The sequence below is a fragment of the Microplitis demolitor genome, chromosome 3 (genome assembly GCF_026212275.2).
Source record: "Microplitis demolitor isolate Queensland-Clemson2020A chromosome 3, iyMicDemo2.1a, whole genome shotgun sequence".
NCBI lineage: Eukaryota > Metazoa > Arthropoda > Insecta > Hymenoptera > Braconidae > Microplitis > Microplitis demolitor.
Window position 1 is genome coordinate 6630359 of NC_068547.1, and position 14650 is coordinate 6645008.

Below are 14650 nucleotides of genomic sequence, written 5' to 3' on the forward strand. Positions count from 1 at the left end.
AAATGAGACAAAAAAATAAAAATGATTTGAAAACATTTTTTAACTTTTATTAAAACTTTTTTAGAAGGTCAGATTTTGTTCACTTTTCCACTTGTTCAAAAATAGTCCATAAAATGAGTGATTGAAAGTAATTATAAACTTATTATAAACTCACAAAATTGTCAATTCAAATAATTTTTGCTTAAAATTTTCAAAAAAAATAGAAACCCGCAAGAATAGTCTACACTAGTTGAAAACTTTTTACGCTTCTAATTATTTAAAAATTCAAAAACTGTTCAAATCAAAGTTCAGAATTGTCTCAAATTTGGAAATTCAGTCAGGACCGTTTTTGGAATGGATTTTTTTTACGCGGGTAAGTCGCGTTACTAATTCCAAAAGGGCGTATAATTTTTTTTTGCTACAAATCGTTTTGAGAAATTAATTTAATGCTCAAAATTTAAAAACATGTTCGCTCTAAAAGGAATCTTCTAAACAATTGGCAATGAAAAAAAAAAATTATACGCCCTTGTAGCTTTAGTAAGCTCCCTAAAGCCAAAAGGGCGAATAAAAATATGTCCTTTTGGAATTTGTAATGCGAAGTATTTTATTAAAAACTTATAATTATATTTAAAAAAAAAAAATAAGAATAAATGAAATGTAATATTAAAGTGAATTTAAATTTTGAATTACAGAATTTTGTTGCTCGGAAAAAGGTGAATTATTAACAATGCGGTTAAAAATTCTCTGTGAAGATCGTTGTGAGGATATCGCAGTAAATCTTGCAGCAGCTTGTGTCCGTAGTTTGCGAAGAAGTGATCGATTACGTTCATTGTCAGATTTACAACATGTTCACTTTATGATTGACGTATACATTGTCCTGTTGTACAAATTAAAACGCACGCAAGATATATTCGCTCAAGTAAGAATAATAATGATATTCAAATCATAATAAATTACACAATAACATTATAAATATTACAAATTTATTTTGACATAAGAATTTAATATTAATAATATTTATATTTATAGTTAAAATTAATGGACCTAAATGATGGATTAGAACTAGTCCAAAGATTAAGCGAGGAGAAACCAATGAAATATGGTACTGCGCGTGTTTGGCGAAATTCGATAAAAGCCGCCGAATTAGTTGCTCAGTATCTTGTTACAGCGGGTATGATTAGGCCCGTTAATGAAACTAGTGCAAGTATTTTAGAACAAATTCTTAATTCTTGGGCGTGCTTACACGTTAAACTAAAGGCTACTGATCCAAATCTCCCGGGCATGATTAGAAAATTAATAGAACCTGCTGAAAGTGCACAGCATATATATTTATTCTGTGCTGTTTTATTAAAACATGTAAGTTTTCTTAAAGTTAAATTACTTATTGTCATTATACTGTAAAAAATCGGGAGTAAATCCAGATTATATTTCACTCCGATCCGAAGTTTTGATACTTGCATAAATTTATATTCAATAGAAACAGCTATTAATCAGAAACATAATGAATCCAATAAATAATTAATTCAGATATTAATAATTAAATTTAAAATACCATGTATTTAATTTATAAAATGTTTTAGTAACTCACTAAATTATAATTTCATATATATGATACATATTGGAAATATTGAATTATTGAATAGCTAGTGACATAGTTTTTATGGGAATATTTAATATTTCACTACAATATGAAACTTTATCTCGTGGTATGGTTAATGTAAGTCATACGACAGTTTGTGCGTCAGTGTAATTATATTTGTTCAATTTTTAAAAATCATTTCGCGTGAACATATGGAAAGGAAGCTCGTAATTATTTTCATACTCAATATAAGTGTCAAAATATCAAAGACCTAAGTTCGCTATGTAATAGGGTGATCGGTAAAATTTAAATTTTTTCAGGCGCCCCATAAAAAGCTTCTTTTTAGTGATGAAAACCGTAAGGAATTTGTTTTCTTTTTAAGTAAAAAGAACACGTGCCGCAGGACAATCAAAGTTCATTTTTCGATACAATCGCTGTTTTTTTTTAAATATCTCATGAAATATACAGATTGAAGGAAAAAAGCATAACAACTATTTTGTAGGAAATGAAATTCTTGACAAAAAAGGTCAAGTTTATTTTTGTTATAAAATGTGTATTTACGAAGATGTTTAAAAAACTTTTTTAGATCTTATCAATTGAGCATTTAAAGAATTGCGAATGTTAAAAATAACATTTTTTACTTAGAAAAATATTATTTTCAAAATTTCTAATCCTTAAAACGCTCAATTCATAAGATCTAAAAAAAGTTTTTTTAAAATATCTTCATAAATACACATTTTATACAAAAAATGAATGTGACTTTTTTTGTCAAGAATTTAATTGTCTACAAAATTTTTCCTGTGATTTTTTCCTTTAATCTGCATATTTCATGAGATATTTAAAAAAAAACCGCGATTGTATCGAAAAATGAACTTTGATTGTCCTGCGGCACGTGTTCTTTTTACTTAAAAAGAAAAAACCAAATTACCCATGTATTTTTTCACTAAAAAGAAGCTTTTAATGAGGCGTCTGAGAAAATTGAATTTTTAACGACCACCCTAGTATGTATTAGTAATTTCTTTTATAATTAATATTTTTCGAAACTCCCCTTCAGAGTGAAATTCACTTTGAGGGAATTAAATAAATAAAAAATCTAGATTTACTCCGCAAATTTTTTACAGTGTACTATTAATTATTAGTTATTAATAATAAAATATTTTTTTGTAATTGCAGTTTGGAGATAGTATTAAACCATTGACTATTGAATTATACATAAGAGCACTAACAGCAGATATGAATGAACTGGAGAACCAAAAAATAAAGCTTGACAATGACAATGTACGTGAAACTGCAAAACGTTTGAGTACTCAGTTTTTAAAATTAGCAGATGTTGTTAATAATAATATTGGTATTGCACGTGAGTGCGTACTGACGGCATTTTCGTTACATCCAACACGCATTTGTTACGACAAAATTTGTGAATTGGCAATAGCTTGTGGTAAAGTAACTCGACAAGAGAGTCAACCGCAAAGTCAAACTCTTGATGAAGAGACGAAAGAAAATGAAAGATTAACATCACCAACAGCAACAACAACTACCACAACTAGTTCAAATAAAATGGACGACAATGCTCAATCAGATAATAAAAAACAAAATACTACTGCTGATAAATCAAGTGAATCACTGTTTAAAAATAACACAAGTGATATTAAAGCAGAGCCAAAGGATAACAACAGTAAACAGGAATCACAAAATTATAATAATAAATGTACAGATGTGTTGTTAAAAAAATTATTGACTGCACCTGTTAAGTGTTGTCATTCAAATTCGACTAATAATTCAATTAAAAAACAAGATAATAATAAGTGTGTTGTTAATATTAAAAAAGAGTCGAACAATGGGGGTTCATTGGATGAAATATGTTTTAATTGTAATAATTATGAAGGAATGAATGTCGATAGTAATACAAATAATAGTATCAGTAATAATAATAGTAGTAGTAGTAATGGTAATAATAATATTAAAAAAAAGTCTTCTACTGAGAGTCAAGGTGGTAGTAATAATAATAGTGCTGTTGTTAATAAAGATCATCGTACATTAGATGCATTGATACTTATTAAAGGAGAAGTTGTTACCGGTTCGGCAAATTATGACGAAAAATCAGTGCCAAATCAAATTTTGGATGCCGAACAACTAGGACTGACGCCTCAATTGTGCGATGATTTAGCTGTCGTACTGAGTAGTCCGCGTTACCACATGCTGAGTTGGGTGTCAGATTGGAATGAACTGAGTGCACTTTGTGAGCGATATTTGGAGAATGCTGAAGAAATGCGTCATACAAATAAAGAACTAAAGTATCTTAACATCGACTACTCGCAATTTAAAGATTGGCCATCGGAGGATGACAGCAAGGATGTTTTTTTTGGTATTGAAAAGGGTTACGAGCAGTGGGCAGACATACCTTCAGATAATTCCGAGCAGTATGGAAGCTTTCAACCAGCTGGCTCTTATAAAAGGACTTCCACAAGACGGAGTTTAGACGACAGCTCAGACTCAGACAGCGGAAGTGTTTTACGGGTACGTAGAACTGCCAGACAACGTAAAGTTCATCGGTTAATATCTTCTGAGAGCGATTATGACAGCGGTAGTGGTGTTAAATCAACGGGTAATAAACATTATCGTAACAATAATTTCAATCATAATCACAATAGAAGAAGAAAATCAAGTTGCGTGTCTGATACCGAGGATACCAACACTCAGGACAGTCAGGCAGACAGTTTAGGAAGTGATGGATGTCGGCAGGATAATAAAATAAATAATAAATCGTGCAATAATAAAGACTTAACTAAACGTGGTGGTAACAGTGGAGCCAGTGGGGGTATTGGTATCGTTAATAATTCAAATAGTGTTGGTAAATCTAAATTAACAGTTGATACGGTATCACATTTTCATATGCTTGTAAATGAAAATATACGTCATACTGCAACGACAGTAACGAGTGGTGTCGGCAGCGAGGATGTGAGTGGATCCGATGTTAGTAGTAATGATATAATAACATTATTTTCAGCTGATCTTGATGAAAATAAACGTGAAACAATAAAAGGTTCGGCTTTTACGGCTGTTGCCCCGATAATAATAACTAAAAAACGAAGTGATCCGGCTGTTTTAAAATCACTGAGAATGTTTCGCCCGCAAAACAGTAAAAAACCCACGAGAATAACCCAGTTGGTAACTAAAAATATTTTAAATAATAATAATAATAAAAGTAATAACAATAATAAAGACAATGTTACGAACAATATCAGTGGTAATAATAATAATAACAATAATAATAATAATAATACTGGTGGTAAAAATGTTGGTGTCGGTAATAATATTACAAAATTTGCCCCACTACTCAGTACACTTAATTTAAATCCTAAAATAATACTAACGCGTAATGATGAGATTGATAAAAAATTAGAACAAACGAGAATAAAAAAACAACCGGGAGTATTGAGTGCCGGTGATTTATCAAGTGAGCTTATAAATATACAAAAGAAAATGCCATTTGCGCACAAAAATTCAATTGGCTCTTATCACAAGCATACTAAAAGTGATCATCATAATCATAATCATCATCATAACAACAATAATAATAACAATAATAATCATCATCACCATCATCACCATCACCATCATCATCATCAGCATTCGAGTGATAAAAATAACAAAAGTCCACGTGGACGTAAACCAATTAAATGTAATAATAATAATATTAATAATAATATAGGGAAAAATAATAATTATGATATACTAGCTAAAGCAGTTCGTGATTCCGATATACTGGCTCAAACAGTTCCAGGTTTAAATACATTGGATATGATGGTACCGCCACGTGTGCAGTCAACAGTTAATGTTGTACAAATATCACGTAACATTCCGCAGAGTCCGAATTCTGGATCGGTTAATAGTGGGAACACACCGCCGCGAAATCGTACCTCGAGTATGGCTGGCAGTATAATACAATTACCGGGTACACCGTCATCGGGTGGCCATGATAGCGGGGTTGGAATGAGTCCAGCCGGACAAACACCCCCGCCTACACGTACCTCAGTACTTCATGATGTCGGTGAAGAGGCTAATCAACCGCCTGACACATCACCAACAAGTTCAACAAATGCGTCGACAACTGAACCAGACAGTCCTCATGCCATGAGTAATAGTAATAATGTTAATAATAATAATAATAACAACAATAATAACAACAATAATAATAATAGTAGTAGTAATAATAATAATCAACGGGTAATAAGTCGTAATGATTCACCAAATAAATCACCATCGCCTTCAGCAACAACCACAACAACAACAATAACATCAACAGCTGCTACAACAACAACAGTACCAATTACCACAGAACAATTACAAATTGTTTGTAAACCTGACGGTACTTATCAGCTGGCGACTATTAATCCAAATGTTATAACAACGGGACAAAGAAATTTATTAACGTTACAAAATTTAGATGATGATGCTGTTGGTTTTACGAGGCACATTCAACGAGTGTCTGAATCCTCAACTGGTAATGGATCTAATAATAGAAGCAATACTTATGAAAGACAGACTGTTAAAATTTCTCAGCAACAGCAGCAGCAAAATACAGGATTACCAAAATTTCAACAGGCATTTGGTAAAACAATTTATACACAATCAACTGATACGACGACTGTTGCGACCTCGTCGACAACTGAAACAATAACCCAGCCAATGAGTAGTATTCAGAAAACGTCAAATTTATCAAAAGCTGTACAAACATCTGTATTAAATAGTCAGAGTAGCGTTAGTGCTGGTGGTAGTAATAGTGGTCTTAGTGTACAGTCAATAACAAACATTCCAAATCTTCAATTGTCATCATCAGGTGGCAGACAGATACTTAATATTGTACAGAGCACTGGTGGCAATAATACAAATGTTAATACTCCAAATGCTAGTCAAACAATAACTCAACTTGTTCAAAATGCTTCACAAGGTGTTATTTATACAACGCACAAAATACCTGTCACTATTACGACAACAGCAAATCCTAGTCAGTTGAACATCATTCCGGCTATATCCCACGCAAACTCCCTACCAGGTGGTAGGCCACCAGTTGTCAAATTAAATATCATAAGAACTCCACTGAGACAGCAGAATCTTGCTGAAGTAATACAGGCTACTTTGAATGCTTCAAGACTTCAGCAGCAAAATTCACAGCAGCAGCAACAGCAGCAGCAACAACAGCAGCAGCAACAACAACAACAGCAACAAAGACAGACGACAGTTAGAACAGACACTCTATTGAATTCGCCAATCGAAGTACCGAACCAGGTGAGCTCAACGACACTTGAGCAATTGCGTGAATTCGAAAGTGTACTTGAGCAGGTAAAAGAACGCAGTACTATCCAACCTCAGCTTCAATCAACTTCCAATACCACTACCACCACAACTGTTCAAACGCAAACGACAAGCCAGCAAACTCAAGCTAAACAACAGCATCAGCAAACTGCTGTATCGGCTTTAGCACAACAGCTTCTTATTTCATCTCAAACTTCAACAAACACCGAGTTTACAACCAGCAATGGTGGGAATAATAATAATACTACGACGTTTCAACAGCAAGATGTATTCCCGCAAAAAGTTTCACTTACTTACGTAAATCAAACGGCACCGACTACTCCGCAAAAAAGTACCAGCACTGCAACGACACCAGTAGTTGTGGTAACGAGTTATTGTCAACCAGCGGCTTCACCAGCACTCAGTGTCACTTCACAGAGTTCTTCAAGTCCTTGTGTTACTCCAGCTCCGGCATCTGTTCCTTCTGCTGGCAAAACACCACCGACACCTTCACCAAAAAGTTCGAAAAAATCGGCCCCAAAAAATGTTAAAACAAATACGTCAAGTAATGCGTCAAAGTCATCACCAATTCCAAAACCACAGCAAAAACCTCAAGAAGATGAGCAAACGGCTCAACGTATCTACACAATACTTGCCGAGTATGCGGAACAGTTGAGAAATTCTCCGGATTTAAATAACAAACCGGCTCCTAGAAGACGGTCTAATCCGCCGACAAATCCAAGTCAGTCATCAAAACGAAAAAAATCTGGTGGTAAATCGAGTAAACCTTCTGGTGGACAGCAATCCTCGGAAATGAGTCCCAGTGCTGATGACTTGGGTCGGACAATGGGTAGTGAAGATTCATCAAGTGGTATCGCTCTTGTACAAGACAGTCCGGCTGGTTTTTCAGGACAAGATGAACCATCAACAGCTTCAAATCTTGACTCACAATCTGAGACCCGTAATAATTTGACAACTTCTGATTCAAATGACGGAGTTGAAGTTAACGTCAAAAGACGTAATTTAATATTTACTGAACCCACCAGCGGCCAACAGAGAACGGTTATTGTCCAAGAAACTATGCCTTCGGGTACCGTTAACGTGAGCGAAGCATTGGCATCTGTTACAGGTAAAGTAAGTGGTACAGCAGTACTTGTACCCAGTGGTAATTATATTTTACCAATGAATCTTGTAAAAAGTACCCAACAATTTACAATAGTATCACGTGGCTCTAAATTATTGGCAACAGTACCGGCAGGGTTGGCAACAAGTGGTAATTCTGGTGTGTCAAATGCTCTTGTACTCCAGTCATTTTTAAATCAAGCTGGTAAAATTATTTCACAACAACCTGGACAAGTTAAACAAGTCAAGTTACCAAATTTACAAACAATAACTTCTAATTCAACGGCTGCAACAACAACAACAACAACAACTTTAAACACAACATCTGTTGTCATACCGCAACAATCGACTAATTCTTCAGCACAATTTACAAATAACGACTCAACGTTGGACGTTAAAAGTGAGAATGCAACTGACGTTATTATCAAAAGTGAACCTGGTACTCCAGCTATCAATGACACAACAACACAAAATACTATTTTAGTTAACAAATCACCGGCAATTGGCTTATTGCAACGTAGTCTGAGTGAAATTACTGACACACAACAATTTTGTGGTGTCATAACAAGTAATTCAAACTTGACACTGCAAGGTGCAAGGCTATTCAATTCAACAATTGGTAAATTATCAACTTCTGGTGGTGGTAAGACTGAGAGTGTCGTTTGTTTGGCATCAAATGTTGGAGATAATGACAAAAAGCCGCTTATTGAACAACTGCAGGCTGATAATAAGTCGGTGTCAATGCACGGTGCGACAATTGCTTTAGCTTTTGCATCTCCTAGTGACGTAACGGCATTAAACAATACCACCACGCAAAGTAAATCAATGCAGCAACAAGTAGCGCATATTGTTCAGCATAAAAACCGTGAAGCGGTGACAGAATTAATAACCAGCAGTAAAGTTACATCACCTAAAGCTGTTAAAAGAAAACTTGAAGATCATCAAGTGATGTCATCGGAAAAAATTTCAAAATCACTCATTACTTCGCTTGTGTCGCCGAGTACAGTGACGTCAATGCAAAATCATTTGAAGACCGAGTCGATTTCGGTTGTTACGTCAAAACAAATGTCAAGTATAGACAGTCCGAGTCAATATTTAGTGAGTGCTGACGCTACTAGTGGAAGTTTAGATGGTCAAGAAACGACATTGAGGCAATCTGGTGAAAATGATGTTAATTGTAAAGTAGGTAATGGTGTTTTATGTGGCAATGCTAGACTGCAAGAAGCCTGGGAACCAGATGACAGAAAATCGTCACCAGATACACCATGGAGATACGTTCCTTCTCAAACAAATCAACTGACTATTGAACCTCTTAAAGTTTACTCACGTGACGGTGATAGTTCTGAAAATGTACAAACTGTATTGCAAATTATAAATAAAGGCACCAGTCAGAGTATAGAAATGAATAGCGGGCAATTGTTTCAAAGTAATGCGACTAAAAAATATTTTATAAATCATCTTGAGCCTTTTCAACAGTTCACGACTTCAAATAAAAGTAATATTGTTGTTGCCAATAAAAATTCAAGTAATAATCCAAGACTGGAGCGTGAGTTAGCGCAGCAGAGAATTGAGCGTAATCGCGCGGCAATGGAACGTGAATTAAGATTGCAAAAAAGTTTGTCCGAAGAGTGTGAAGATTTGGGTGTTGACGAACCGAGCACTAGTGACCTGTTTCCAGAAGCCGATTTACTGTTTGACACCAATCATTCCCCGTCATTTGATCATCTGTCACAAGATGCGTCGTGTAGTCAGCCACTGGGCATGAAATTGTATAACGCTTCCTCATACTTTCGACCGTTAGATTCATCGAGTGGCAGCCGTGACACCAGTCCAGTTGCCAGTGTTGAAATTAAAACGACTGAACGAAGAAAAAGTATTTCGCAGCGCAATAGAACCTCCAAGGACTCTGACCGACTGTCTAAAAGATGTAAACGCGACAGGCAAGATGACGAACTGATTAATCCACCGAAACATTTAAGATTAAGTCCAGAGAGTCAAGACGATGGATCTAATAGTAATTCAGATTTATCTCGACTCTCACCTCCGCATTTACCGCTTATGGATAATGATTCTAAAGATACAATGTCTTTAAAAAAAATGATATCACGTAATGGTTCTAAAGAAGGATCACCTACTAGCGTGTCTAGTATTCCATCAAATATTAAATTAGACATTGATTTAGATTCCGAGTCATTACCACTTGGTTCAAATGTTAACAATACAATTGGCAGTTCCGGTGATGACAGTATGACATTGATGAGCAGCAATACCGCTGATGTTACGATACCCTCGCCACTGTCACCTATCGCAGGACCTTTATTATCAACGCACAAGTACACATATACCAACAAAAAACGTGCGACATCCAAAGTATTACGCGCTGAGTATTTATCTTGGGAGAGTCCAATATCTGAGAGAACGAGATCAAGCAGTGATGATGAGGATTCAAGTATAAGTGAATCTATCAGCAGTCAGACTGATGATTTAATTACCAATGGGCTTGATGACAGTTTACAATTAAGTAGCATTAAAAGTACTGCTTCTAATATTAACACTAATACGAATATTAATTCAACAACAACAACAACAACTAATAGTAGTACGACAGTAGTTAATGATAGATGTACTTATTTAAAAAAAAAAGACAACACTAAAGTACACGGTAATGCCAGGGTGGTATTAAATCGCGCAGAATCTAAAAGTATTATTGGTAAACGTGGTAAAAGTGAAGGGATTAACAATGAAATGGGTTTAATGTCAAGTCAAGACAAAACATCAGAACCATCGGACGACGAATCGTGCCATACGACATTGATTGAACCTGACTGCCGTGCCAGGAGATCTAGTTTACGAGGACACGTGAAAAAAGGATGCGCTTGCTGCAATGGATCACCCGAGAGACCCAAGAAGAAACAAAGTGGTACTGGTGCTGGACAAACTGGTAACTCTGGAGTTAATGCCACAGGTACCGGTGCTACTAGTGGAGGCGGTAAAATATTGGAACACAAACTCAAGAAGAAATTGGTTAAATCACTTGGAAAAAAGAGGTAGTCTTAGCGATTGTATTCTTGCTTATTTATTATTAAATGTATTTAATTAAAGTGTACGGTATTTGTAAATTTATTGAAGATAAATTTTAAAAAGTAATATTTAAATATTATAATTATTAAAAAAATAAATAATAATAAAAATAAAAAAAAAACGCTTAAGGGCAATTGCCATGTGTTTAGTAATATTTAAATAAATGATGATTGATTAAATGCGACCAAAGCGGCTAATGCCAATTATCATAATGAGAAAATAATTAAATAATAATAATAATGAATAAAAAGAAAGATTAAGAGAGAAATTAATGAGTGGATGAAATAATTTTACAGTGAATACAGTAGTAGCTTGATAACAGATTAGATAACAGGCTCTTGCTAATCATTATTAATTAATTTATTTATCATGATAATTATTATTATTATTATTATTATTATTAATATTATTATTATGAATTAATGATGATGATAATGTAAATAATAGTATGCTTGATCAGTGTATAGCAGGCTTCATATCCAGATTTATTTTGGAGCCAGGCAACAACCTGTAGTTAATATTCATTAATATTTAATTATTCTTATTATTACTATTATTAATTAATTAATTAATTATTATTATTATTATAATTATTATTATTATTATTTTTATTATTATTAAATTTAAGTATAAATAGTAAGACGAAAATTTATTATTAGATTATCTTTATTGATTAATAAATAAATTAATTAATATAGTAGATTCAAATTCTAATTGTAGTCGATCATTCAATAAAAATAAAAAAAATTAAAAATACAAAAAAAATTAAATAAAGTAAATTTATATTTAAATTATAGATTTATATCTTTTAAGAGACATTGAAAAAAAAAAAAAAAAACAAAAAAAAAATGCAATCTAGTCAACTGGTTGGAACTCAAGAGAGTTTATTAATGAATGAGTAAATAAATAAATTGAATATAAAATATATGATAACAGAGAAAAAAAATGATAGCGTATTTTAAATTGGCTATCATACTATTGCGTACTTGCACACTTGAGTGATGCAAGCCAACCAGAGACTAAAATAAAAATAATTAATTAATTAATAAATAAATATTATAAAACTTGTGTACAGTTTTTTTCTCCGCGTCGTTTTTTTTAAATCTAAAGCCACATGTGATCACAAGTCTCCATCGTTCTAGATTTATTCCCTCTTTTATCATCAGTTTATATTTTTTTTAATGAATTATAAATAATTAATACCATTAACGATATTCATGAGATTTCATTATTTAATTATTTTAAAATAAAACATGAGTTGCTGATCAATTTGTACATTTTAAATAAAAGATAGGACAAAGTATCATGGGTTATTATTTTTATTTACTTACTAGATTTAGTTGAATCTAAAAAAGAAAATTTTACATCATATGTAAATCCATACTGTACATTGAGTAGTTTATATGAATAATTTAAATTTATAAATTTATTAATTAAGATTTAAAATAATAAATACTTAAAATAAAAATAACAATAATAATATCATATATTGCTGCACTTTAGTACAAAAATGCTTCATCTCTTATTTGAATATCGGCAGGTACTATTCTTGACGTATTATAACGGTGGTGAAGCGCGAATGCCTGCAATTTTTTTAAATCTATTATTATTATTATTTTGTGTTATTGCATTTGTAAAGTTTGTCTGGGTATTAATATTATTATTATTAAGTTCATTCATTTTATAAAAATAATAGTAATAATAATAATAATTATTATTATCGGTACTATTGTTAATATTAGTATTAGCGGTAATAATTAAACTTTGATGGCTATTTTGTAAACACTAATTTAATAGCAGATTAATTTTTTTATTTTATTTTTTCTTCGTTTTATCAAAAAGTCCGAAGTCATAGAAATAATTTTGAATAGTTTGTTACTTAGTTATGATGATAAGGATAAATAAATAAATTAAATGATGTAAGACATCGTGCAACTGTAGATACGTTTCTCGTGTTTACGTATTTTTTTTCTTTTTAAATTGTTTGACGAAAAATAATAAATAAACAAGTAATTATTGTACTGAATGTACTGTAAATTTTTTATTATATTTTGATCTCATTATATATGACTACTTCGTTAAATAAACTTGGTACTTATATATGATTATATTTTTATTTTTTAGCGGTATTTTTTTTTTCTTTGCGCAAATTACTTTGAGAACTTAAAAATTGACAATTATAATACTGAAATTAGCTGACATCTAATAATTTTTTGAAATTTTCTACATGTGCATTTTTTTAGTTTTTTTAAATTGAAAACATAAACTGAAAGTTTTTAATTGTTTGCTTTATTGAAAATCATTGACGTTTGTGCATTTGGTAATTTTAAATAAATTAGTTTTATTTAGTTAATTTTTCAGAAAAAAAAAATTACATTAAATCCACTGCTTTTTGCATACAAATTTTGAATGTATTGATTCAAAATTTTTTATCAATAATTTCATTTTTTAAAAAATTTCTTGTATTAATATTTAAATTTGTTACTAATTTTATACAATAATAATTTTTTTGGTTAGGGATTAGAAAAAAAAAAGTGATTAAGAACTAAAAACATTATTATTTAATAAAATTGGTTACAAATTTAGTATGGAATCGTATTAAGCTTTTTAAAAATATTAATTATTTTAAAGAAATTATTATATTTGATATTTCAATTATTTTAAATGTGTACTGATACATTTAAAAATGTATGACTGAAAATAAGTTATTTGATTCATTATACATGATATTGAAGTTAGGAGACGTCTAATAATTTTTGAATTTTTTTCAAAATGATAAATTATAAAAAAAAAATATTTTAAAAAATTGTAACACAGTTTTTTCTATTTTCTACAGCTGCATATTTTTATTTTATTTTTTTTGTAACGCATTTGTTGAAAAAAAAAATTCAAAAATTTTTAACTGCCTGTTAACTTCGACCATTCATTACACAGCAATTTTTAGTTAAAATTATAGAGCTTAATACTGCAAGGACATCTAGATAAAAATATTTACCATGCACACAAAAGAAATTTTCTGGGTTATGTTTGTTAATTGCAAATTAAATTTTAATTACTTCAATTATCAAGATTAAATTAAAATTTCTTTTTTTTTAATTGTTAATTAAAAATTTTAATGAAACTTGATTATATATTATATATAATTAATGCCATTGAATATATTGTAGATATTCAATTATCAATTTGAAGTATAATTTTACTGGTTAAAATTAAAAAACTTGCTAGATGTCGCAGTATCCAACTTTGGTTAATTTTAATTAACTGCATAGTGAAATTCAGCGTGTTAAATTAATTATTATTAATCTCAATATCTTCCTGTAAATTGATAGTTATAAAAAAAAAGTATATAGATTAATATTTATGAAAGTTTAAAATTTTTTAAAATCGGTAACAGCACAAATATGTTATTGTATTAAAATTATTTTAAATTTAACGACAGTGGCTTTAAGAGTAATTCTATTGGTCGTACCAAATGCATTTAAAAATTTTTTAAAAACATTAAAATAAAATTAGCCAATAATGAGAAAACTGAAATAAGATTTATTTAAATATAATAATTTTAACTATAAATCGAGTTTTCCAAAGTTAACTCTA

At 31.3% G+C, this 14650-nt stretch overlaps 1 protein-coding gene across 4 annotated transcripts in view; it reads left to right on the forward strand.

Annotated features, from left to right (window-relative positions):
• LOC103568578 (serine-rich adhesin for platelets) overlaps window positions 1–11887 on the forward strand; it is a 40483-nt gene extending 28596 nt beyond the window's left edge. For 3 of the 4 annotated variants that reach the window (XM_053737785.1, XM_053737784.1, XM_053737786.1), the window contains 3 exons: window positions 672–898; window positions 1009–1335; window positions 2732–11887. In XM_053737785.1, the coding sequence (XP_053593760.1) occupies window positions 672–898; window positions 1009–1335; window positions 2732–11026 (8849 nt within the window). In that variant the 3' untranslated portion in view covers window positions 11027–11887. The remainder of the gene's footprint in view (window positions 1–671; window positions 899–1008; window positions 1336–2731) is intronic. The other variant, XM_053737787.1, reaches the window with a different exon arrangement.
• Window positions 11888–14650: the final 2763 nt, after the last annotated feature.